Below are 25,919 nucleotides of genomic sequence, written 5' to 3' on the forward strand. Positions count from 1 at the left end.
ACCCCGTGCTGTACCTGTCCTGGGAGTGTTTGATGGGGACAGTGTAGAGGGAGCTTTACTCTGTATCTAACCCCGTGCTGTACCTGTCCTGGGAGTGTTTGATGGGGACAGGGTAGAGGGAGCATTACTCTGTATCTAACCCCGTACTGTACCTGTCCTGGGAGTGTTTGATGGGGACTGTGTAGAGGGAGCTTTACTCTGTATCTAACCCCGTGCTGTACCTGTCCTGGGAGTGTTTGATGGGGACAGGGTAGAGGGAGCTTTACTCTGTATCTAACCCCGTGCTGTACCTGTCCTGGGAGTGTTTGATGGGGACTGTGTAGAGGGAGCTTTACTCTGTATCTAACCCCGTGCTGTACCTGTCCTGGGAGTGTTTGATGGGGACAGGGTAGAGGGATCTTTACTCTGTATCTAACCCTGTGCTGTACCTGTCCTGGGAGTGTTTGATGGGGAAAGTGTAGAGGGAGCTTTACTCTGTATCTAACCCAGTGCTGTACCTGCCCTGGGAGTGTTTGATGGGGACAGTGTAGAGGGAGCTTTACTCTGTATCTAACCCCGTTCTGTACCTGTCCTGCGAGTGTTTGATGGGGACAGTGTAGCGGGAGCTTTACTCTGTATCTAACCCCGTGCTGTGCCTGTCCTGGTAGTGTTTGATGGGGACAGTGTAGAGGGAGCTTTACTCTGTATCTAACCCCGTGCTTTACCTGTCCTGGGAGTGTTTGATGGGGAGTAAGTGCCGGGTATCTTACCTTGTTCCCAGTATTGTACATGGCGATTAAACAAAGCACGTGGAAACTGTGTCCACACTTGGACAGTTTTCCCACTAAATCGGGTTTGACGATGGGCTGGATGGGAGTCCCCTTGTAACCAGAGGGCGCGCTCAATCTTTCCATACAGATGGTGCAGTCCTGGGCAGAGCGAGAAGAGAAGCAAAATCAGGCAACTTGTTAGGCCCTCAGTACCCAACACCCAGGCAGCGCAGTCACACAGGGGGGGCACAGGCACAGAGGGGGCGCAGGCACAGAGGGGGCGCAGGCACAGAGGAGGCGCAGGAACAGAGGGGGGGCAGGAACAGAGGGGGCACAGTCACAGAGGGGGCACAGGCACAAAGGGGGCACCGGCACAGAGGGGGGGCAGGCACAGAGGGGGGGCAGGGACAGAGGGGGTGCAGGGACAGAGGGGGGGCAGGCACAGAGGAGGGGGGCAGGCACAGAGGAGGGGGGGCAGGCACAGAGGGGGCTCAGGGCCAGAGGGGGGGCAGGGACAGAGGGGGCGCAGGGACAGAGGGGGCACAGGCACAGAGGGGGCACAGGCACAGAGGGTGCACCGGCACAGAGGGGGGGCAGGCACAGAGGGGGGGCAGGCACAGAGGGGGGGCAGGGACAAAGGGGGGGCAGGGACAGAGGGGGCGCAGGAACAGAGGGGGGCAGGCACAGAGGGGGCGCAGGAACAGAGGGGTCACAGGCACAGAGGGGGCACAGGCACAGAGGGGGCACAGGCACAGAGGGGGGCAGGGACAGAGGGGGCGCAGGCACAGAGGGGGCGCAGGGACAGAGGGGGCGCAGGGACAGAGGGGGCGCAGGGACAGAGGGGGCGCAGGAACAGAGGGGGGGCAGGGACAGAGGGGGCGCAGGAACAGAGGGGGGCAGGAACAGAGGGGGCACAGGAACAGAGGGGGGGCAGGGACAGAGGGGGCGCAGGAACAGAGGGGGGCAGGAACAGAGGGGGCACAGGCACAGAGAGGGCACAGGCACAGAGGGGGCACAGGCACAGAGGGGGCACAGGCACAGAGGGGACGCAGGGACAGAGGGGGGGCAGGGACAGAGGGGGGGCAGGCACAGAGGAGGGGGCAGGCACAGAGGAGGGGGGGCAGGCACAGAGGGGGCGCAGGGACAGAGGGGGGGCAGGCACAGAGGGGGCGCAGGGACAGAGGGGGCACAGGCATAGAGGGGGCACAGGCATAGAGGGGGCACAGGCATAGAGGGGGCACAGGCACAGTGGGGGCACAGGCACAGAGGGGGCGCAGGGACAGAGGGGGCGCAGGTACAGAGGGGGTGCAGGGACAGAGGGGGTGCAGGGACAGAGGGGGTGCAGGCACAGAGGAAGGGGGGCAGGCACAGAGGAGGGGGCAGGCACAGAGGGGGGGCAGGCACAGGGGGGACAGGCACAGAGGGGGCGCAGGGACAGAGGGGGCGCAGGCAAAGAGGAGGGGGGGCAGGCACAGAGGCGGGGCAGGGAGAGGGGGCGCAGGAACAGAGGGGGCACAGGGACAGAGGGGGCGCAGGGACAGAGGGGGTGCTGGCACAGAGGGGGGGGCAGGCACAGAGGGGGGGCAGGCACAGAGGAGGGGGGGCAGGGACAGAGGGGGCACAGGCACAGAGAGGGCGCAGGCACAGAGGGGGGGCAGGCACAGAGGGAGGGCAGGCACAGAGGGGGGGCAGGCAGAGAGGGGGCAGGCAGAGAGGGGGGCAGGCACAGAGGGGGAGCAGGCACAGAGGGGGGCAGGCACAGAGGGGGGGCAGGCACAGAGGGGGGGCAGACACAGAGGGGGGGCAGACACAGAGGGGGGGCAGGCACAGAGGGGGGCAGGCACAGAGGGGGGCAGGCACAGAGGTGGGCAGGCACAGAGTGGGGGCGCAGAGACAGAGGGGGGGGCAGGCACAGAGGGGGGCAGGCACAGAGGGGGGGCAGGCACAGAGGGGGGGCAGGCACAGAGAGGGGGCAGGCACAGAGGGGGGGCAGGCACAGAGGGGGAGCAGGCACAGAGGGGGGCAGGCACAGAGGGGGGCAGGCACAGAGGGGGGGCAGGCACAGAGGGGGAGCAGGCACAGAGGGGGGGCAGGCACAGAGGGGGGGCAGGCACAGAGGGGGGCAGGCACAGAGGGGGGCAGGCACAGAGGGGGGCAGGCACAGAGGGGGGCAGGCACAGAGGGGGGCAGGCACAGAGGGGGGCAGGCACAGAGGGGGGCAGGCACAGAGGGGGGCAGGCACAGAGGGGGGGCGCAGGGACAGAGGGGGGGGCAGGCACAGAGGGGGGGCAGGCACAGAGGGGGGGCAGGCACAGAGGGGGCGCAGGAACAGAGGGGGGGCAGGGACAGAGGGGGGGCAGGGACAGAGGGGGCGCAGGCACAGAGGGGGCGCAGGAACAGAGGGGGGGCAGGCACAGAGGGGGCGCAGGGACAGAGGGGGCGCAGGCACAGAGGAGACGCAGGAACAGAGGGGGGGCAGGAACAGAGGGGGCACAGTCACAGAGGGGGCACCGGCACAGAGGGGGCACAGGCACAGAGGGGGCGCAGGAACTGAGGGTGCACAGGCACAGAGGGGGCGCAGGCACAAAGGGGGCACCGGCACAGAGGGGGGGGGGCAGGCACAGAGGGGGGGCAGGGACAGAGGGGGCGCAGGGACAGAGGGGGGGCAGGCACAGAGGAGGGGGGCAGGCACAGAGGAGGGTGGGCAAGCACAGAGGGGGCGCAGGGACAGAGGGGGGGCAGGCACAGAGGGGGCGCAGGGACAGAGGGGGCACAGGCACAGAGGGGGCACAGGCACAGAGGGGGCACAGGCACAGAGGGGGCACAGGCACAGAGGGGGGGGCAGGCACAGAGGGGGGGCAGGCACAGAGGGGGGGCAGGCAGAGAGGGGGCGCAGGCAGAGATGGGGTGCAGGGACAGAGGGTGCGCAGGGACAGAGGGGGCGCAGGGACAGAGGGGGCGCAGGGACAGAGGGGGCGCAGGGACAGAGGGGGCGCAGGGACAGAGGGGGGGCAGGGACAGAGGGGGCGCAGGAACAGAGGGGACGCAGGGACAGAGGGGGGGCAGGGACAGAGGGGGCGCAGGAACAGAGGGTGCACAGGCACAGAGGGGGCGCAGGAACAGAGGGGGGGCAGGGACAGAGGGGGCGCAGGAACAGAGGGGGGCAGGCACAGAGGGGGCGCAGGGACAGAGGGGTCACAGGCACAGAGGGGGAGCAGGGACAGAGGGGGGCAGGAACAGAGGGGGCACAGGCACAGAGAGGGCACAGGCACAGAGGGGGCACAGGCACAGAGGGGGCACAGGCACAGAGGGGGCACAGGCACAGAGGGGGCACAGGCACAGAGGGGGCGCAGGGACAGAGGGGGCGCAGGCACAGAGGGGGCGCAGGCACAGAGGGGGCGCAGGCACAGAGGGGGCGCAAGCACAGAGGGGGTGCAGGCACAGAGGGGGTGCAGGGACAGAGGGGGGCAGGCACAGAGGAGGGGGGCAGGCACAGAGGAGGGGGGGCAGGCACAGAGGGGGCGCAGGGACAGAGGGGGGCAGGCACAGAGGGGGCGCAGGGACAGAGGGGGCACAGGCACAGAGGGGGCACAGGCACAGAGGGAGCACAGGCACAGAGGGGGCGCAGGGACAGAGGGAGCGCAGGTACAGAGGGGGTGCAGGGACAGAGGGGGTGCAGGCACAGAGGAAGGGGGGCAGGCACAGAGGAAGGGGGGCAGGCACAGAGGAGGGGGGCAGGCACGGAGGGGGGCAGGCACAGGGGGGACAGGCACAGAGGGGGCGCAGGGACAGAGGGGGCGCAGGGACAGAGGGGGGGCAGGCAAAGAGGAGGGGCAGGGAGAGGGGGCGCAGGAACAGAGGGGTCACAGGGACAGAGGGGGCGCAGGGACAGAGGGGGTGCTGGCACAGAGGGGGTGCTGGCACAGAGGGGGTGCTGGCACAGAGGGGGGGGGGCAGGCACAGAGGGGGGGCAGGCACAGAGGAGGGGGGGCAGGGACAGAGGGGGCACAGGCACCGAGAGGGCGCAGGCACAGAGGGGGGCAGGCACAGAGGGAGGGCAGGCACAGAGGGGGGGGCAGGCAGAGAGGGGGCAGGCAGAGAGGGGGAGCAGGGGGGCAGGCACAGAGAGGGAGCAGGCACAGAGGGGGGGCAGGCAGAGAGGGGGCAGGCAGAGAGGGGGGCAGGCACAGAGGGGGAGCAGGCACAGAGGGGGGCAGGCACAGAGGGGGGCAAGCACAGAGGGGGGCAAGCACAGAGGGGGGGGCAGGCACAGAGGGGGGGCAGGCACAGAGGGGGGGCAGGCACAGAGGGGGGCAGGCACAGAGGGGGGGCAGGCACAGAGGGGGGCAGGCACAGAGGGGGGCAGGCACAGAGGGGGGGCGCAGGGACAGAGGGGGGGGCAGGCACAGAGGGGGGGGCAGGCACAGAGGGGGGGCAGGCACAGAGGGGGGGGCAGGCACAGAGGGGGGGCAGGCACAGAGGGGGGGCAGGCACAGAGGGGGGGCAGGCACAGAGGGGGGCAGGCACAGAGGGGGGCAGGCACAGAGGGGGGGCAGGCACAGAGGGGGAGCAGGCACAGAGGGGGGGCAGGCACAGAGGGGGGCAGGCACAGAGGGGGGCAGGCACAGAGGGGGGCAGGCACAGAGGGGGGCAGGCACAGAGGGGGGGTGCAGGGACAGAGGGGGGGGCAGGCACAGAGGGGGGGGCAGGCACAGAGGGGGGGCAGGCACAGAGGGGGGGCAGGCACAGAGGGGGGGCAGGCACAGAGGGGGGGCAGGCACAGAGGGGGGGCAGGCACAGAGGGGGGGCAGGCACAGAGGGGGGGCAGGCACAGAGGGGGGGGGCGCAGGGACAGAGGGGGGGGCAGGCACAGAGGGGGCGCAGGCACAGAGGGGGCGCAGGCACAGAGGGGGCGCAGGCACAGAGGGGGGCGCAGACACAGAGGGGGGGCAGGCACAGAGGGGGGGCAGGCACAGAGGGGGGCACAGGGGCACAGAGGGGGAGCAGGCACAGAGGGGGCGCAGGCACAGAGGGGGAGCAGGCACAGAGGGGGGGCAGGCACAGAGGGGGGGGCAGGCACAGAGGGGTCAGGCACAGAGGGGGGCAGGCACAGAGGGGGGGCAGGCACAGAGGAGAGGGGGCAGGCAGAGAGGGGGGGCAGGCACAGAGGGGGGGGCGCAGGGACAGAGGGGGGGGCAGGCACAGAGGGGGCGCAGGCACAGAGGGGGCGCAGGCACAGAGGGGGCGCAGGCACAGAGGGGGCGCAGGCACAGAGGGGGGCGCAGACACAGAGGGGGGCAGGGACAGAGGGGGCAGGCACAGAGGGGGGGCAGGCACAGAGGGGGACAGGCACAGAGGGGGGCAGGGACAGAGGGGGCAGGCACAGAGGGGGCAGGCACAGAGGGGGACAGGCACAGAGGGGGACAGGCACAGAGGAGGGCAGGCACAGAGGAGGGCAGGCACAGAGGGGGGCAGGCACAGAGGGGGGCAGGGACAGAGGGGGGGGCAGGCACAGAGGGGGAGCAGGCACAGAGGGGGGCAGGCACAGAGGGGGGCAGGGACAGAGGGGGCAGGCACAGAGGAGGGCAGGCACAGAGGGGGGCAGGCACAGAGGGGGGCAGGGACAGAGGGGGGCAGGGACAGAGGGGGCAGGCACAGAGGGGGGCAGGGACAGAGGAGGGCAGGCACAGAGGGGGGCAGGGACAGAGGGGGCAGGCACAGAGGGGGGCAGGGACAGAGGGGGCAGGCACAGGGCGAGGCAGGCACAGGGCGGGGCAGGCACAGCAGGGGGGCAGGCACAGGGCGGGGCAGGCACAGCAGGGGGGCAGGCACAGGTACAGGTTGGGCACACACAGACCCATGAGGGGCAAACTCAGATGCACCAACACATATTCAGTCTGCAGTTCGGGCTGTGAAGCAATCCACCAGTGGCTGCAGTAGTGACATTACAACAGCAGAGGGCGCCGGTGCACACGTCATGGTTTTCACAACAGACCACTGGATCCAAGCTGGTGCTCCACACAAACCTCCTCCCCTCCCTCCAATCTTGCCCCATCTCCTCCTATCCCTCTCTCCCTCATCTGTTTATCCGGTTCCCCCTCAAATACATCCACTGCACTCACTCGACCTCACCACATTTTCAAGCTCCCTGGGGAAAGATCTTCAGTACTGAGGGAGTGCTGCACTGTCACATGGTCAGTACTGAGGGAGAGCTGCACTGTCAGAGGGTCAGTACTGAGGGAGAGCTGCACTGTCAGAGGGTCTATGCTGAGGGAGTGCTGCACTGTCAGAGGGTCAGTACTGTGGGAGTGCTGCACTGTCAGAGGGTCAGTACTGAGGGAGTGCTGCACTGTCAGAGGGTCAGTACTGAGGGAGTGCTGCACTGTCAGAGAGTCAGTACTGAGGGAGTGCTGCACTGTCAGAGGGTCAGTACTGAGGGAGAGCTGCACTGTCAGAGGGTCAGTACTGAGGGAGAGTTGCACTGTCAGAGGGTCAGTACTGAGGGAGAGTTGCACTGTCAGAGGGTCAGTACTGAGGGAGTGCTGCACTGTCAGAGGGTCAGTACTGAGGGAGAGTTGCACTGTCAGAGGGTCAGTACTGAGGGGGTGCTGCACTGTCAGAGGGTCAGTACTGAGGGAGTGCTGCGCTGTCAGAGGGTCAGTACTGAGGGAGTGCTGCACTGTCAGAGGGTCAGTACTGAGGAAGTGCTGCGCTGTCAGAGGGTCAGTACTGAGGGAGTGCTGCACTGTCAGAGGGTCAGTACTGAGGGAGTGCCGCACTGTCGGAGGTTCAGTACTGAGGGAGTGCTGCACTGCCAGAGGGTCAGTACTGAGGGAGTGCTGCGCTGTCAGAGGGTCAGTGCTGAGGGAGTGCTGCACTGTCAGAGGTTCTGTACTGAGGGAGAGCTGCACTGTCAGAGGGTCAGTACTGAGGGGGTGCTGCACTGTCAGAGGGTCAGTACTGAGGGAGAGCTGCGCTGTCAGAGGGTCAGTGCTGAGGGAGTGCTGCACTGTCAGAGGGTCAGTACTGAGGGAGAGCTGCACTGTCAGAGGGTCAGGACTGAGGGAGTGCTGCACTGTCAGAGGGTCAGTAGTGAGGGAATGCTGCACTGTCAGAGGGTCAGTACTGAGGGAGAGCTGCACTGTCAGAGGGGCAGTACTGAGGGAGAGCTGCATTGTCAGAGGGTCAGTACTGAGCGAGTGCTGCACTGTCAGAGGGTCAGTGCTGAGGGAGTGCTGCACTGTCAGAGGGTCAGTACTGAGGGAGTGCTGCACTGTCAGAGGGTCAGTACTGAGGGAGTGCTGCACTGTCAGAGGGTCAGTACTGAGGGAGTGCTGCACTGTCAGAGAGTCAGTACTGAGGGAGTGCTGCACTGTCAGAGGGTCAGTACTGAGGGAGTGCTGCACTGTCAGAGGGTCAGTACTGAGGGAGTGCTGCACTGTCAGAGAGTCAGTACTGAGGGAGTGCTGCACTGTCAGAGGGTCAGTACTGAGGGAGAGCTGCACTGTCAGACAGTCATTACTGAGGGAGTGCTGCACTGTCAGAGGGTCAGTACTGAGGGTGAGCTGCACTGTCAGAGGGTCAGTACTGAGGGAGTGATGCACTGTCAGAGTGTCAGTAGTGAGGGAGTGTCGCACTGTCAGAGGGTCAGTACTGAGGAAGTGCTGCACTGTCAGGGGGTCAGTACTGAGGGAGTGCTGCACTGTCAGAGGGTGTACTGAGGGAGAGCTGCACTGTCAGAGGGTCAGTACAGAGGGAGTGCTGCTGTCCGAGAGTCAGTACAGAGGGAGTGCTGCACTGTCAGAGGGTCAGTACTGAGGGAGTGCTGCACTGTCAGAGGGTCAGTACAGAGGGAGAGCTGCACTGTCAGAGTGCCAGGACTGAGGGGGAGCTGCACTGTCAGAGAGTCAGTTCTGAGGGAGTGCTGCACTGTCAGAGGGTGTACTGAGGGAGTGCTGCACTGTCAGAGGGTCAGTACTGAGGGAATGCTGCACTGTCAGAGGGTCAGTACTGAGGGAGTGCTGCACTGTCAGAGGGTCAGTGCTGAGGGAGAGCTGAACTGTCAGAGGGTCAGTACTGAGGGAGTGCTGCACTGTCCGAGTGACAGTACTGAGGGAGAGCTGCACTGTCAGAGGGTCAGTACTGAGGGAGTGCTGCACTGTTAGAGGGTCAGTACTGAGGGAGTGCTGCACTGTCAGAGGGTGTACTGAGGGAGTGCTGCACGGTCAGAGGGTCAGTACTGAGGGAGTGCTGCACGGTCAGAGGGTCAGTACTGAGGGAGTGCTGCACTGTCAGAGGGTCAGTACTGAGGGAGTGCTGCACGGTCAGAGGGTCAGTACTGAGGGAGTGCTGCACTGTCAGAGGGTCAGTACTGAGGGAGTGCCGCACTGTCAGAGGGTCAGTACTGAGGGAGTGCTGCACTGTCAGAGGGTCAGTACTGAGGGAGTGCTGCACTGTCAGAGGGTCAGTACTGAGGGAGAGCTGCGCTGTCAGAGGGTCAGTACTGAGGGAGTGCTGCACGGTCAGAGGGCCAGTACTGAGGGAGTGCTGCACTGTCAGAGGGTCAGTACTGAGAGAGCGCTGCACTGTCAGAGGGTCAGTACTGAGGGAGTGCTGCACTGTCAGAGGGCCAGTACTGAGGGAGTGCTGCACTGTCAGAGGGTCAGTACTGAGGGAGTGCTGCACTGTCAGCGGGTCAGTTCTGAGGGAGTGCTGCACTGTCAGAGGGTGTACTGAGGGAGTGCTGCACTGTCAGAGGGTCAGTACTGAGGGAGTGCTGCACGGTCAGAGGGTCAGTACTGAGGGAGTGCTGCACTGTCAGAGGGTCAGTACTGAGGGAGTGCTGCACAGTCAGAAGGTCAGCACTGAGGGAGTGCTGCACTGTCAGAGGGTTAGTACTGAGGGAGTGTTGCACGGTCAGAGGGTCAGTACTGAGGGAGTGCTGCACTGTCAGAGGGTCAGTACTGAGGGAGTGCTGCACGGTCTAAGGGTCAGTACTGAGGGAGTGCTGCACTGTCAGAGAGTCAGTACTGAGGGAGTGCTGCACTGTCAGAGGGTCAGTACTGAGGGAGGGCTGCTCTGTCAGAGAGTCAGTACTGAGGGAGTGCTGCACGGTCAGAGGGTCAGTACTGAGGGAGTGCTGCACTGTCAGAGGGTCAGTACTGAGGGAGCGCTGCACTGTCAGACGGTCAGTACTGAGGGAGTGCTGCACGGTCAGAGGGTCAGTACTGAGGGAGTGCTGCACTGTCAGAGGGTCAGTACTGAGGGAGTGCTGCACTGTCAGAGGGTCAGTACTGAGGGAGTGCTGCACTGTCAGAGGGTCAGTACTGAGGGATTGCTGCACTGTCAGAGAGTCAGTACTGAGGGAGTGCTGCACTGTCAGAGGGTCAGTACTGAGGGAGAGCTGCACTGTCAGAGGGTCAGTTCTGAGGGAGTGTCACACTCTCAGAGGGTCAGTACTGAGGGAGTGTCGCACTGTCAAAGGGTCAGTACTGAGGGAGAGCTGCACTGTCAGAGGGTCAGTTCTGAGGGAGTGCTGCACTGTCAGAGGGTCAGTACTGAGGGAGTGCTGCACTGCCAGAGGGTCAGTACTGAGGGAGTGCTGCACTGTCAGAGGGTCAGTACTGAGGTAGTGCTGCACTGTCAGAGGGTCAGTACTGTGGGAGTGTCGCACTGTCAGAGGGTCAGTACTGAGGGAGAGCAGCACTGTCAGAGGGTCAGTACTGAGGGAGTGCTGCACTGTCAGTGGGTCAGGACTGAGGGAGTGCTGCACTGTCAGAGGGTCAGTACTGAGGGATTGCTGCACTGTCAGAGGGTCAGTCCTGAGCAAGTGCTGCACTGTCAGAGGGTGAGTGCTGAAGGAGTGCTGTGCTATCAGAGGGTCAGTACTGAGGGAGAGCTGCTCTGTCAGAGGGTCAGTACTGAGGGAGTGCTGCACTGTCAGAGGGTCAGTACTGAGGGAGTGCTACACTGTCAGAGGGTCAGTACTGAGGGAGAGCTGCTCTGTCAGAGGGTCAGTACTGAGGGAGTGCTGCACTGTCAGGGGGTCAGTGATGAGGGAGTGCTGCACTGTCAGAGGGTCAGTACTGAGGGAGTGCTGCACTGTCAGAGGGTCAGTACTGAGGGATTGCTGCACTGTCAGAGGGTCAGTACTGAGGGAGTGCTGCACTGTCAGAGGGTCATTACTGAGGGAGTGCTGCACTGTCAGAGGGTCAGTACTGAGGGAGTGCCGCACTGTCAGGGGATCAGTTCTGAGGGAGTGCTGCACTGTCAGAGGGACAGTACTGAGGGAGTGCTGCACTGTCAGAGGGTCAGTACTGATGGAGTGCTGCACTGTCAGAGGGTCAGTACTGAGGGAGTGCTGCACTGTCAGAGGGTCAGTACTGAGGGAGTGCTGCACTGTCAGAGGGTCAGTACTGAGGGAGTGCTGCACTGTCAGAGGGTCAGTACTGAGGGAGTGCTGCACTGTCAGAGGGTCAGTACTGAGGGAGAGCTGCACTGTCAGAGGGTCGGTTCTGAGGGAGTGCTGCACTGTCAGAGGGTGTACTGAGGGAGTGCTGCACTGTCAGAGGGTCAGTACTGAGGGAGTGCTGCACTGTCAGAGGGTCAGGACTGAGGGAGTGCTGCACTGTCAGAGGGTCAGTACTGAGGGAGAGCTGCACTGTCAGAGGGTCAGGACTGAGCGAGTGCTGCACTGTCAGAGGGTCAGGACTGAGGGAGAGCTGCACTGTCAGAGGGTCGGTTCTGAGGGAGTGCTGCACTGTCAGAGGGTGTACTGAGGGAGTGCTGCACTGTCAGAGGGCCAGGACTGAGGGAGAGCTGCACTGTCAGAGAGTCAGTACTGAGGGAGTGGTGCACTGTCAGAGGGTGTACTGAGGGAGTGCTGCACTGTCAGAGGGTCAATGCTGAGGGAGAGCTGCACTGCCAGAGGGTAAGTACTGAGGGAGTGCTGCACTGTCAGAGTGATAGTACTAAGGGAGAGCTGCACTGTCAGAGGGTCAGTACTGAGGGAGTGCTGCACGGTCAGAGGGTCAGTACTGAGGGAGTGCTGCACTGTCAGAGAGTCAGTACTGAGGGAGTGCCGCACTGTCAGAGAGTCAGTACTGAGGGAGTGCCGCACTGTCAGAGGGTCAGTACTGAAGAAGTGCTGCACTGTCACGGGGTCAGTCCTGAGGGAGTGCTGCACTATCAGAGGGTGTACTGAGGGAGAGCTGCACTGTCAGAGGGTCAGTACTGAGGGAGTGCTGCACTGTCAGAGGGTCAGTACTGAGGGAGTGCTGCACTGTCAGAGGGTCAGTACTGAGGGAGTGCTGCACTGTCAGAGGGTCAGTACTGAGGGAGTGCTGCACTGTCAGAGGGTCAGTACTGAGGGACAGCTGCACTGTCAGAGGGTCAGTTCTGAGGGAGTGCTGCACTGTCAGAGGGTGTACTGAGGGAGTGCTGCACTGTCAGAGGGTCAGTACTGAGGGAGTGCTGCACTGTCAGAGGGTCAGTACTGAGGGAGTGCTGCACTGTCAGAGGGTCAGTACTGAGGGAGTGCTACACTGTCAGAGGGTCAGTACTGAGGGAGAGCTGCTCTGTCAGAGGGTCAGTACTGAGGGAGTGCTGCACTGTCAGGGGGTCAGTGATGAGGGAGTGCTGCACTGTCAGAGGGTCAGTACTGAGGGAGTGCTGCACTGTCAGAGGGTCAGTACTGAGGGATTGCTGCACTGTCAGAGGGTCAGTACTGAGGGAGTGCTGCACTGTCAGAGGGTCATTACTGAGGGAGTGCTGCACTGTCAGAGGGTCAGTACTGAGGGAGTGCCGCACTGTCAGGGGATCAGTTCTGAGGGAGTGCTGCACTGTCAGAGGGACAGTACTGAGGGAGTGCTGCACTGTCAGAGGGTCAGTACTGATGGAGTGCTGCACTGTCAGAGGGTCAGTACTGAGGGAGTGCTGCACTGTCAGAGGGTCAGTACTGAGGGAGTGCTGCACTGTCAGAGGGTCAGTACTGAGGGAGTGCTGCACTGTCAGAGGGTCAGTACTGAGGGAGTGCTGCACTGTCAGAGGGTCAGTACTGAGGGAGAGCTGCACTGTCAGAGGGTCGGTTCTGAGGGAGTGCTGCACTGTCAGAGGGTGTACTGAGGGAGTGCTGCACTGTCAGAGGGTCAGTACTGAGGGAGTGCTGCACTGTCAGAGGGTCAGGACTGAGGGAGAGCTGCACTGTTAGAGGGCCAGGACTGAGGGAGAGCTGCACTGTCAGAGAGTCAGTACTGAGGGAGTGCCGAACTGTCAGAGGGCCAGAACTGAGGGAGTGCTGCACTGTCAGAGGGTGTACTGAGGGAGTGCTGCACTGTCAGAGGGTCAATGCTGAGGGAGAGCTGCACTGCCAAAGGGTAAGTACTGAGGGAGTGCTGCACTGTCAGAGGGTCAGTACTGAGTGAGTGCTGCACGGTCAGAGGGTCAGTACTGAGGGAGTGCTGCACTGTCAGAGAGTCAGTACTGAGGGAGTGCTGTACTGTCAGAGGGTCAGTACTGAAGAAGTGCTGCACTGTCACGGGGTCAGTACTGAGGGAGTGCTGCACTATCAGAGGGTGTACTGAGGGAGAGCTGCACTGTCAGAGGGTCAGTACTGAGGGAGTGCTGCACTGTCAGAGGGTCAGTACTGAGGGAGTGCTGCACTGTCAGAGGGTCAGTACTGAGGGAGTGCTGCACTGTCAGAGGGTCAGTACTGAGGGAGTGCTGCACTGTCAGAGGGTCAGTACTGAGGGAGTGCTGCACTGTCAGAGGGTCAGTACTGAGGGACAGCTGCACTGTCAGAGGGTCAGTTCTGAGGGAGTGCTGCACTGTCAGAGGGTGTACTGAGGGAGTGATGCAGTGTCAGAGGGTCAGTACTGAGGGAGTGCTGCACTGTCAGAGGGTCAGTACTGAGGGAGAGCTGCACTGTCAGAGGGCCAGGACTGAGGGAGTGCTGCACTGTCAGAGGGTGTACTGAGGGAGTGCTGCACTGTCACAGGGTCAGTACTGAGGGAATGCTGCACTGTCAGAGGGTCAGTACTGAGGGAGTGCTGCACTGTCAGAGGGTCAGTGCTGAGGGAGAGCTGCACTGTCAGAGGGTCAGTGCTGAGGGTGTGCTGCACTGTCAGAGTGACAGTACTGAGGGAGTGCTAGACTGTCAGAGGGTCAGTACAGAGGGTGAGCTGCTCTGTCAGAGGGTCAGTACTGAGGGAGTGCTGCACTGTCAGAGGGTCAGTACTGAGGAAATGCTGCACTGTCAGAGGGTTAGTGCTGAGGGAGTGCTGCACTGTCAGAGAGTCAGTACTGAGGGAGAGCTGCACTGTCAGAGGGTCAGTACTGAGGGAGTGCTGCACTGTCAGAGGGTCAGTACTGAGGGAGAGCTGCACTGTCAGAGGGTCAGTACTGAGGGAGTGCTGCACTGTCAGAGGGACAGTACTGAGGGAGTGCTCCATTGTTCGAGGGTCAGTACTGAGGGAATGCTGCACTGTCAGAAGGTCAGTACTGAGGGAATGCTGCACTGTCAGAGGGTCAGTACTGAGGGAGAGCTGCACTGTCAGAGGGTCAGTACTGAGGGAGTGCTGCACTGTCAGAAGGTCAGTACTGAGGGAGTGCTGCACTGTCAGAGGGTCAGTACTGAGGGAGTGCTGCACTGTCAGAGGGTCAGTACTGAGGGAGTGCTGCACTGTCCGAGTGACAGTACTGAGGGAGAGCTGCAGTGTCAGAGGGTCAGTACTGAGGGAGTGCTGCACTGTCAGAGGGTCAGTACTGAGGGAGTGCTGCACTGTCAGAGGGTGTACTGAGGGAGTGCTGCACGGTCAGAGGGTCAGTACTGAGGGAGTGCTGCACGGTCAGAGGGTCAGTACTGAGGGAGTGCTGCACTGTCAGAGGGTCAGTACTGACGGAGTGCCGCACTGTCAGGGGATCAGTTCTGAGGGAGTGCTGCACTGTCAGAGGGACAGTACTGAGGGAGTGCTGCGCTGTCAGAGGGTCAGTACTGAGGGAGTGCTGCACTGTCAGAGGGTCAGGACTGAGGGAGAGCTGCACTGTTAGAGGGCCAGGACTGAGGGAGAGCTGCACTGTCAGAGAGTCAGTACTGAGGGAGTGCCGAACTGTCAGAGGGCCAGAACTGAGGGAGTGCTGCACTGTCAGAGGGTGTACTGAGGGAGTGCTGCACTGTCAGAGGGTCAATGCTGAGGGAGAGCTGCACTGCCAGAGGGTAAGTACTGAGGGAGTGCTGCACTGTCAGAGGGTCAGTACTGAGTGAGTGCTGCACGGTCAGAGGGTCAGTACTGAGGGAGAGCTGCACTGTCAGAGAGTCAGTACTGAGGGAGTGCCGCACTGTCAGAGAGTCAGTACTGAGGGAGTGCTGTACTGTCAGAGGGTCAGTACTGAGGGAGTGCTGCACTGTCAGAGAGTCAGTACTGAGGGAGTGCCGCACTGTCAGAGAGTCAGTACTGAGGAAGTGCTGTACTGTCAGAGGGTCAGTACTGAAGAAGTGCTGCACTGTCACGGGGTCAGTACTGAGGGAGTGCTGCACTATCAGAGGGTGTACTGAGGGAGAGCTGCACTGTCAGAGGGTCAGTACTGAGGGAGTGCTGCACTGTCAGAGGGTCAGTACTGAGGGAGTGCTGCACTGTCAGAGGGTCAGTACTGAGGGAGTGCTGCACTGTCAGAGGGTCAGTACTGAGGGAGTGCTGCACTGTCAGAGGGTCAGTACTGAGGGACAGCTGCACTGTCAGAGGGTCAGTTCTGAGGGAGTGCTGCACTGTCAGAGGGTGTACTGAGGGAGTGATGCAGTGTCAGAGGGTCAGTACTGAGGGAGTGCTGCACTGTCAGAGGGTCAGTACTGAGGGAGAGCTGCACTGTCAGAGGGTCAGTACTGAGGGAATGCTGCACTGTCAGAGGGTGTACTGAGGGAGTGCTGCACTGTCACAGGGTCAGTACTGAGGGAATGCTGCACTGTCAGAGGGTGTACTGAGGGAGTGCTGCACTGTCAGAGGGTGTACTGAGGGAGTGCTGCACTGTCACAGGGTCAGTACTGAGGGAATGCTGCACTGTCAGAGGGTCAGTACTGAGGGAGTGCTGCACTGTCAGAGGGTCAGTGCTGAGGGAGAGCTGCACTGTCAGAGGGTCAGTGCTGAGGGTGTGCTGCACTGTCAGAGTGACAGTACTGAGGGAGTGCTAGACTGTCAGAGGGTCAGTACAGAGGGTGAGCTGCTCTGTCAGAGGGTCAGTACTGAGGGAGTGCTGCACTGTCAGAGGGTCAGTACTGAAGGAGTGCTGCACTGTCAGAGGGTCAGTACTGAGGGAGTGCTGCACTGTCAGAGGGTCAGTACTGAGGGAGTGCTGCACTGTCAGAGGGTCAGTACTGAGGGAGTGCTGCACTGTCAGAGGGTCAGTACTGAGGGAGTGCTAGACTGTCAGAGGGTCAGTACAGAGGGTGAGCTGCTCTGTCAGAGGGTCAGTACTGAGGGAATGCTGCACTGTCAGAGGGTCAGTGCTGAGGGAGTGCTGCACTGTCAGAGAGTCAGTACTGAGGGAGAGCTGCACTGTCAGAGGGTCAGTACTGAGGGAGTGCTGCACTGTCAGAGGGTCAGTACTGAGGGAGAGCTGCACTGTCAGAGGGTCAGTACTGAGGGAGTGCTGCACTGTCAGAGGGACAGTACTGAGGGAGTGCTGCATTGTTCGAGGGTCAGTACTGAGGGAATGCTGCACTGTCAGAGGGTCAGTACTGAGGGAATGCTGCACTGTCAGAGGGTCAGTGCTGAGGGAGTGCTGCACTGTCAGAGGGTCAGTACTGAGGGAGTGCTAGACTGTCAGAGGGTCAGTACAGAGGGTGAGCTGCTCTGTCAGAGGGTCAGTACTGAGGGAATGCTGCACTGTCAGAGGGTCAGTGCTGAGGGAGTGCTGCACTGTCAGAGAGTCAGTACTGAGGGAGAGCTGCACTGTCAGAGGGTCAGTACTGAGGGAGAGCTGCACTGTCAGAGGGTCAGTACTGAGGGAGTGCTGCACTGTCAGAGGGACAGTACTGAGGGAGTGCTGCATTGTTCGAGGGTCAGTACTGAGGGAATGCTGCACTGTCAGAAGGTCAGTACTGAGGGAATGCTGCACTGTCAGAGGGTCAGTACTGAGGGAGAGCTGCACTGTCAGAGGGTCAGTACTGAGGGAGTGCTGCACTGTCAGAGGGTCAGTACTGAGGGAGTGCTGCACTGTCAGAGGGACAGTACTGAGGGAGTGCTGCATTGTTCGAGGGTCAGTACTGAGGGAATGCTGCACTGTCAGAAGGTCAGTACTGAGGGAATGCTGCACTGTCAGAGGGTCAGTACTGAGGGAGAGCTGCACTGTCAGAAGGTCAGTACTGAGGGAGTGCTGCACTGTCAGAAGGTCAGTACTGAGGGAGTGCTGCACTGTCAGAGGGTCAGTATTGAGGGAGAGCTGCACTGTCAGAGGGTCAGTACTGAGGGAGCGCTGCACTGTCAGAGGGTCAGTACTGAGGGAGTGCTGCACTGTCAGAGGGTCAGTACTGAGGTAGTGCTGCACTGTCAGAGGGTCAGTACTGAGGGAGAGCTGCACTGTCAGAGGGTCAGCACTGAGGGAATGCTGCACTGTCAGAGGGTCAGTACTGAGGGGGTGATGCACTGTCAACTAGTCAGTACTGAGGGAGAGCTGCACTGTCAGAGGGTCAGTACTGAGGGAGTGTTGCACTGTCAGAGGGTCAGTACTGAGGGGGTGATGCACTGTCAACTAGTCAGTACTGAGGGAGAGCTGCACTGTCAGAGGGTCAGTACTGAGGGAGAGCTGCACTGTCAGAGGGTCATTACTGAGGGAGTGCTGCACTGTCAGAGGGTCAGTACTGAGGGGGTGATGCACTGTCAACTAGTCAGTACTGAGGGAGAGCTGCACTGTCAGAGGGTCAGTACTGAGGGAGTGTTGCACTGTCAGAGGGTCAGTACTGAGGGAGTGCTGCACTGTCAGAGGGTCAGTACTGAGGGAATGCTGCACTCTCAGAGGGTCAGTACTGAGGGGGTGCTGCACTGTCAGAGAGTCAGTACTGAGGGAGTGCTGCAATGTCAGAGGGTCAGTACTGAGGGACTGCTGCACTGTCAGAGGGTCAGTACTGAGGGAGTGCTGCACTGTCAGAGGGTCAGTACTGAGGGAGTGCTGCACTGTCAGAGGGTCAGTACTGAGGGAATGCTGCACTCTCAGAGGGTCAGTACTGAGGGGGTGCTGCACTGTCAGAGAGTCAGTACTGAGGGAGTGCTGCAATGTCAGAGGGTCAGTACTGAGGGACTGCTGCACTGTCAGAGGGTCAGTACTGAGGGAGAGCTGCACTGTCAGAGGGTCAGTACTGAGGGAGTGCTGCACTGTCAGAGGGTCAGTACTGAGGTAGTGCTGCACTGTCAGTAGGTCAGTACTGAGGGAGTGCTGCACTGTCAGAGGGTTAGTACTGAGGGAGTGCTGCACTGTCAGAGGGTCAGTACTGAGGGATTGCTGCACTGTCAGAGGGTCAGTACTGAGGGAGTGCTGCACTGTCAGAGGGTCAGTACTGAGGGAGTGCTGCACTGTCAGAGGGTCAGTACTGAGGGAGTGCTGCACTGTCAGAGGGTCAGTACTGCGGGAGTGCCGCACAGTCAGGGGATCAGTTCTGAGGGAGTGCTGCACTGTCAGAGGGTCAGTACTGAGGGAGTGCTGCACTGTCAGAGAGTCAGTACTGAGGGAGTGCTGCACTGTCAGAGGTCAGTACTGAGGGAGTGCTGCACTGTCAGAGGGTCAGTACTGAGGGAGAGATGCACTGTCAGAGGTCCAGTACTGAGGGAGAGCTGCACTGTCAGAGGGCCAGCACTGAGGGAATGCTGCACTGTCAGAGGGTCAGTACTGAGGGAGTGCTGCACTGTCAGAGGGTCAGTACTGAGGGAGTGCCGCACTGTCAGGGGATCAGTTCTAAGGGAGTGCTGCACTGTCAGAGGGTCAGTACTGAGGGAGTGCTGCACTGTCAGAAGGTCAGTACTGAGGGAGTGCTGCACTGTCAGAGGGTCAGTACTGAGGGAGAGCAGCACTGTCAGAGGGCCAGTACTGAGGGAGAGCTGCACTGTCAGAGGGCCAGCACTGAGGGAATGCTGCACTGTCAGAGGGTCAGTACTGAGGGAGTGCTGCACTGTCAGAGGGTCAGTACTGAGGGAGTGCTGCACTGTCAGAAGGTCAGTACTGAGGGAGTGCTGCACTGTCAGAGGGTCAGTACTGAGGGAGAGCAGCACTGTCAGAGGGCCAGTACTGAGGGAGAGCTGCACTGTCAGAGGGCCAGCACTGAGGGAATGCTGCACTGTCAGAGGGTCAGTACTGAGGGAGTGCTGCACTGTCAGAGGGTCAGTACTGAGGGAGAGCTGCACTGTCAGAGGGTAAGTACTGAGTGAGTGCTGCACTGTCAGAGTGACATTAGTGAGGGAGTGCTGCACTGTCAGAGGGTCAGTACTGAGGGAGTGCTGCACTGTCAGAGGGTCAGTACTGAGGGAGTGCTGCGCTGTCAGAGGGTCAGTACTGAGAGAGTGCTGCACTGTCGGAGGGTCAGTACTGAGGGAGTGCCGCACCGTCAGGGGATCAGTTCTGAGGGAGTGCTGCACTGTCAGAGGGTCAGTACTGAGGGAGTGCTGCACTGTCAGAGAGTCAGTACTGCGGGAGTGCTGCACTGTCAGAGGGTCAGTACTGAGGGAGAGCTGCACTGACAGAGGGTCAGTACTGAGTGAGTGCTGCACTGTCAGAGTGACATTAGTGAGGGAGTGCTGCACTGTCCGAGGGTCAGTACTGAGGGAGTGCTGCACTGTCAGAGGGTCAGTACTGTGGGATTGCTGCACTGTCAGAGGGTCAGTACTGAGGGAGTGCTGCACTGTCAGAGGGTCAGTACTGAGAGAGTGCTGCGCGGTCAGAGGGTCAGTACTGAGGGAGTGCCGCACTGTCAGGGGATCAGTTCTGAGGGAGTGCTGCACTGTCAGAGGGTCAGTACTGAGGGAGTGCTGCACTGTCAGAGAGTCAGTACTGAGGGAGAGCTGCACTGTCAGAGGGTCAGTACTGAGGGAGAGCTGCACTGTCAGAGGGTCAGTACTGAGGGAGAGCTGCACTGTCAGAGGGTCAGTACTGAGGGAGTGATGCACTGTCAGAGTGTCAGTACTGAGGAAGTGCTGCACTGTCAGGGGGTCAGTACTGAGGGAGTGCTGCACTGTCAGACGGTTTACTGAGGGAGAGCTGCACTGTCAGAGGATCAGTACTGAGGGAGTGCTGCACTGTCAGAGGGTCAGTACTGAGGGAGTGCTGCACTGTCAGAGGGTCAGTACTGAGGGAGTGCTGCACTGTCAGAGAGTCAGTACTGAGGGAGAGCTGCACTGTCAGAGGGTCAGTACTGAGGGAGTGCTCCACTGTCAGAGAGTCAGTAATAAGGGAGTGCTGCACTGTCAGAGGGTCAGTATTGAGGGAGTGCTGCACTGTCAGAGAGTCAGGACTGAGGGAGTGCTGCACTGTCAGAGGGTCAGTACTGAGGGAGTGCTGCATTGTTCGAGGGTCAGTACTGAGGGAGAGCTGCACTGTCAGAGGATCAGTACTGAGGGAGCGCTGCACTGCCAGAGGGTCAGTACTGAGGGAGTGCTGCACTGTCAGAGGGTCAGTCCTGAGTGAGTGCTGCACTGTCAGAGGGTCAGTACTGAGGGAGAGCTGCACTGTCACAGGGCCAGGACTGAGGGAGTGCTGCACTGTCAGAGGGTGTACTGAGGGAGTGCTGCACTGTCACAGGGTCAGTACTGAGGGAATGCTGCACTGTCAGAGGGTCAGTACTGAGGGAGTGCTGCACTGTCAGAGGGTCAGTGCTGAGGGGGAGCTGCACTGTCAGAGGGTCAGTACTGAAGGAGTGCTGCACTGTCAGAGTGACAGTACTGAGGGAGTGCTGCACTGTCAGAGGGTCAGTACTGAGGGAGTGCTAGACTGTCAGAGGGTCAGTACAGAGGGTGAGCTGCTCTGTCAGAGGGTTAGTACTGAGGAAATGCTGCACTGTCAGAGGGTCAGTGCTGAGGGAGTGCTGCACTGTCAGAGAGTCAGTACTGAGGGAGAGCTGCACAGTCAGAGGGTCAGTACTGAGGGAGCGCTGCACTGTCAGAGGGTCAGTACTGAGGGAGTGCTGCATTGTTCGAGGGTCAGTACTGAGGGAGAGCTGCACTGTCAGAGGGTCAGTATTGAGGGAATGCTGCACTGTCAGAAGGTCAGTACTGAGGGAGTGCTGCACTGTCAGAGGGTCAGTACAGAGGGAGTGCTGCACTGTCAGAGGGTCAGTACTGAGGGAGTGCTGCAATGTCAGAGGGTCAGTACTGAGGGACTGCTGCACTGTCAGAGGGTCAGTACTGAGGGAGCGCTGCACTGTCAGAGGGTCAGTACTGAGGGAGTGCTGCACTGTCAGAGGGTCAGTACTGAGGTAGTGCTGCACTGTCAGAGGGTCAGTACTGAGGGAGTGCTGCACTGTCAGAGGGTCAGTAGTGAGGGAGAGCTGCACTGTCAGAGGGTCAGCACTGAGGGAATGCTGCACTGTCAGAGGGTCAGTACTGAGGGGGTGATGCACTGTCAACTAGTCAGTACTGAGGGAGAGCTGCACTGTCAGAGGGTCAGTACTGAGGGAGTGTTGCACTGTCAGAGGGTCAGTACTGAGGGAGTGCTGCACTGTCAGAGGGTCAGTACTGAGGGATGCTGCACTGTCAGAGGGTCAGTACTGAGGTAGTGCTGCACTGTCAGAGGGTTAGTACTGAGGGAGTGCTGCACTGTCAGAGGGTCAGTACTGAGGGATTGCTGCACTGTCAGAGGGTCAGTACTGAGGGAGTGCTGCACTGTCAGAGGGTCAGTTCTGAGGGAGTGCTGCACTGTCAGAGGGTCAGTACTGAGGGAGTGCTGCACTGTCAGAGGGTCAGTACTGCGGGAGTGCCGCACAGTCAGTGGATCAGTTCTGAGGGAGTGCTGCACTGTCAGAGGGTCAGTACTGAGGGAGTGCTGCACTGTCAGAGAGTCAGTACTGAGGGAGTGCTGCACTGTCAGAGGTCAGTACTGAGGGAGTGCTGCACTGTCAGAGGGTCAGTACTGAGGGAGAGATGCACTGTCAGAGGGCCAGTACTGAGGGAGAGCTGCACTGTCAGAGGGCCAGCACTGAGGGAATGCTGCACTGTCAGAGGGTCAGTACTGAGGGAGTGCTGCACTGTCAGAGGGTCAGTACTGAGGGAGTGCCGCACTGTCAGGGGATCAGTTCTAAGGGAGTGCTGCACTGTCAGAGGGTCAGTACTGAGGGAGTGCTGCACTGTCAGAAGGTCAGTACTGAGGGAGTGCTGCACTGTCAGAGGGTCAGTACTGAGGGAGAGCAGCACTGTCAGAGGGCCAGTACTGAGGGAGAGCTGCACTGTCAGAGGGCCAGCACTGTGGGAATGCTGCACTGTCAGAGGGTCAGTACTGAGGGAGTGCTGCACTGTCGGAGAGTCAGTACTGAGGGAGTGCTGCACTGTCAGAAGGTCAGTACTGAGGGAGTGCTGCACTGTCAGAGGGTCAGTACTGAGGGAGAGCAGCACTGTCAGAGGGCCAGTATTGAGGGAGAGCTGCACTGTCAGAGGGCCAGCACTGAGGGAATGCTGCACTGTCAGAGGGTCAGTACTGAGGGAGTGCTGCACTGTCAGAGGGTCAGTACTGAGGGAGAGCTGCACTGTCAGAGGGTCAGTACTGAGTGAGTGCTGCACTGTCAGAGTGACATTAGTGAGGTAGTGCTGCACTGTCAGAGGGTCAGTACTGAGGGAGTGCTGCACTGTCAGAGGGTCAGTACTGAGAGAGTGCTGCACTGTCAGAGGGTCAGTACTGAGGGAGAGCTGCACTGTCAGAGGGTGTACTGAGGGAGTGCTGCACGGTCAGAGGGTCAGTACTGAGGGAGTGCTGCACGGTCAGAGGGTCAGTACTGAGGGAGTGCTGCACTGTCAGAGGGTCAGTACTGAGGGAGTGCCGCACTGTCAGGGGATCAGTTCTGAGGGAGTGCTGCACTGTCAGAGGGACAGTACTGAGGGAGTGCTGCGCTGTCAGAGGGTCAGTACTGAGGGAGTGCTGCACTGTCAGAGGGTCAGGACTGAGGGAGAGCTGCACTGTTAGAGGGCCAGGACTGAGGGAGAGCTGCACTGTCAGAGAGTCAGTACTGAGGGAGTGCCGAACTGTCAGAGGGCCAGAACTGAGGGAGTGCTGCACTGTCAGAGGGTGTACTGAGGGAGTGCTGCACTGTCAGAGGGTCAATGCTGAGGGAGAGCTGCACTGCCAGAGGGTAAGTACTGAGGGAGTGCTGCACTGTCAGAGGGTCAGTACTGAGTGAGTGCTGCACGGTCAGAGGGTCAGTACTGAGGGAGAGCTGCACTGTAAGAGAGTCAGTACTGAGGGAGTGCCGCACTGTCAGAGAGTCAGTCCTGAGGGAGTGCTGTACTGTCAGAGGGTCAGTACTGAGGGAGTGCTGCACTGTCAGAGAGTCAGTACTGAGGGAGTGCCGCACTGTCAGAGAGTCAGTACTGAGGGAGTGCTGTACTGTCAGAGGGTCAGTACTGAAGAAGTGCTGCACTGTCACGGGGTCAGTACTGAGGGAGTGCTGCACTATCAGAGGGTGTACTGAGGGAGAGCTGCACTGTCAGAGGGTCAGTACTGAGGGAGTGCTGCACTGTCAGAGGGTCAGTACTGAGGGAGTGCTGCACTGTCAGAGGGTCAGTACTGAGGGAGTGCTGCACTGTCAGAGGGTCAGTACTGAGGGAGTGCTGCACTGTCAGAGGGTCAGTACTGAGGGACAGCTGCACTGTCAGAGGGTCAGTTCTGAGGGAGTGCTGCACTGTCAGAGGGTGTACTGAGGGAGTGATGCAGTGTCAGAGGGTCAGTACTGAGGGAGTGCTGCACTGTCAGAGGGTCAGTACTGAGGGAGAGCTGCACTGTCAGAGGGCCAGGACTGAGGGAGTGCTGCACTGTCAGAGGGTGTACTGAGGGAGTGCTGCACTGTCACAGGGTCAGTACTGAGGGAATGCTGCACTGTCAGAGGGTCAGTACTGAGGGAGTGCTGCACTGTCAGAGGGTCAGTGCTGAGGGAGAGCTGCACTGTCAGAGGGTCAGTGCTGAGGGTGTGCTGCACTGTCAGAGTGACAGTACTGAGGGAGTGCTAGACTGTCAGAGGGTCAGTACAGAGGGTGAGCTGCTCTGTCAGAGGGTCAGTACTGAGGGAGTGCTGCACTGTCAGAGGGTCAGTACTGAAGGAGTGCTGCACTGTCAGAGGGTCAGTACTGAAGGAGTGCTGCACTGTCAGAGGGTCAGTACTGAGGGAGTGCTAGACTGTCAGAGGGTCAGTACAGAGGGTGAGCTGCTCTGTCAGAGGGTCAGTACTGAGGGAGTGCTGCACTGTCAGAGGGTCAGTACTGAGGAAATGCTGCACTGTCAGAGGGTCAGTGCTGAGGGAGTGCTGCACTGTCAGAGAGTCAGTACTGAGGGAGAGCTGCACTGTCAGAGGGTCAGTACTGAGGGAGTGCTGCACTGTCAGAGGGTCAGTACTGAGGGAGAGCTGCACTGTCAGAGGGTCAGTACTGAGTGAGTGCTGCACTGTCAGAGAGTCAGTACTGAGGGAGTGCTGCACTGTCAGAGGGTCAGTACTGAGGGAGTGCTGCACTGTCAGAGGGTCAGTACTGAGGGAGAGCTGCACTGTCAGAGGGTCAGTACTGAGTGAGTGCTGCACTGTCAGAGGGTCAGTACTGAGGGAGTGCTGCACTGTCAGAGGGTCAGTACTGAGTGAGTGCTGCACTGTCAGAGGGTCAGTACTGAGGGAGTGCTGCACTGTCAGAGGGTCAGTACTGAGGGAGAGCTGCACTGTCAGAGGGTCAGTACTGAGTGAGTGCTGCACTGTCAGAGAGTCAGTACTGAGGGAGTGCTGCACTGTCAGAGGGTCAGTACTGAGGGAGTGCTGCACTGTCAGAGGGTCAGTACTGAGGGAGAGCTGCACTGTCAGAGGGTCAGTACTGAGGGAGTGCTGCACTGTCAGAGGGTCAGTACTGAGTGAGTGCTGCACTGTCAGAGGGTCAGTACTGAGGGAGTGCTGCACTGTCAGAGGGTCAGTACTGAGGGAGTGCTGCACTGTCAGAGGGTCAGTACTGAGGGAGAGCTGCACTGTCAGAGGGTCAGTACTGAGGGAGAGCTGCACTGTCAGAGGGTCAGTACTGAGGGAGTGCTGCACTGTCAGAGGGTCAGTACTGAGGGAGGGCTGCACTGTCAGAGGGTCAGTACTGAGGGAGAGCTGCACTGTCAGAGGGTCAGTACTGAGGGAGTGCTGCACTGTCAGAGGGACAGTACTGAGGGAGTGCTGCATTGTTCGAGGGTCAGTACTGAGGGAATGCTGCACTGTCAGAAGGTCAGTACTGAGGGAATGCTGCACTGTCAGAGGGTCAGTACTGAGGGAGTGCTGCACTGTCAGAGGGTCAGTACTGAGGGAGAGCTGCACTGTCAGAGGGTCTGTACTGAGTGAGAGCTGTACTGTCAGAGGGTCAGTACTGAGGGAGAGCTGCACTGTCAGAGGGTCAGTACTGAGGGAGTGCTGCACTGTCAGAGGGTCTGTATTGAGGGAGTGCTGCACTGTCAGAGGGTCAGTACTGAGGGAGTGCGGCACTGTCAGAGGGTCAGTACTGAGGGAATGCTGCACTGTCAGAGGGTCAGTACTGAGGGAGTGCTGCACTGTCAGAGGGTCAGTACTGAGGGAATGCTGCACTGTCAGAGGGCCAGTACTGAGGTAGTGCTGCACTGTCAGAGGGCCAGTACTGAGGTAGTGCTGCACTGTCAGAGGGTCAGTACTGAGGGAGTGCGGCACTGTCAGAGGGTCAGTACTGAGGGAATGCTGCACTGTCAGAGGGTCAGTACTGAGGGAGTGCTGCACTGTCAGAGGGTCAGTACTGAGGGAATGCTGCACTGTCAGAGGGTCAGTACTGAGGTAGTGCTGCACTGTCAGAGGGTCAGTACTGAGGTAGTGCTGCAATGTCAGAGGGTCAGTACTGAGGGAATGCTGCACTGTCAGAGGGTCAGTACTGAGGGAGTGCTGCACTGTCAGAGGGTCAGTACTGAGGGAGTGCTGCACTGTCAGAGGGTCAGTACTGAGGGAGTGTTGCACTGTCA

At 60.4% G+C, this 25,919-nt stretch overlaps 1 protein-coding gene across 1 annotated transcript in view; it reads right to left on the minus strand.

Moving 5' to 3' along the window:
• LOC140410199 (E3 ubiquitin-protein ligase DTX4-like) overlaps positions 1 to 25,919 on the minus strand; it is a 187,375-nt gene that overhangs the window by 115,253 nt on the left and 46,203 nt on the right. The window contains exon 3 of the mRNA XM_072498169.1: positions 750 to 908. Within this exon, the coding sequence (XP_072354270.1) occupies positions 750 to 893 (144 nt within the window). The 5' untranslated portion in view covers positions 894 to 908. The remainder of the gene's footprint in view (positions 1 to 749; positions 909 to 25,919) is intronic.

Source organism: Scyliorhinus torazame, chromosome 4 (genome assembly GCF_047496885.1).
Source record: "Scyliorhinus torazame isolate Kashiwa2021f chromosome 4, sScyTor2.1, whole genome shotgun sequence".
NCBI lineage: Eukaryota > Metazoa > Chordata > Chondrichthyes > Carcharhiniformes > Scyliorhinidae > Scyliorhinus > Scyliorhinus torazame.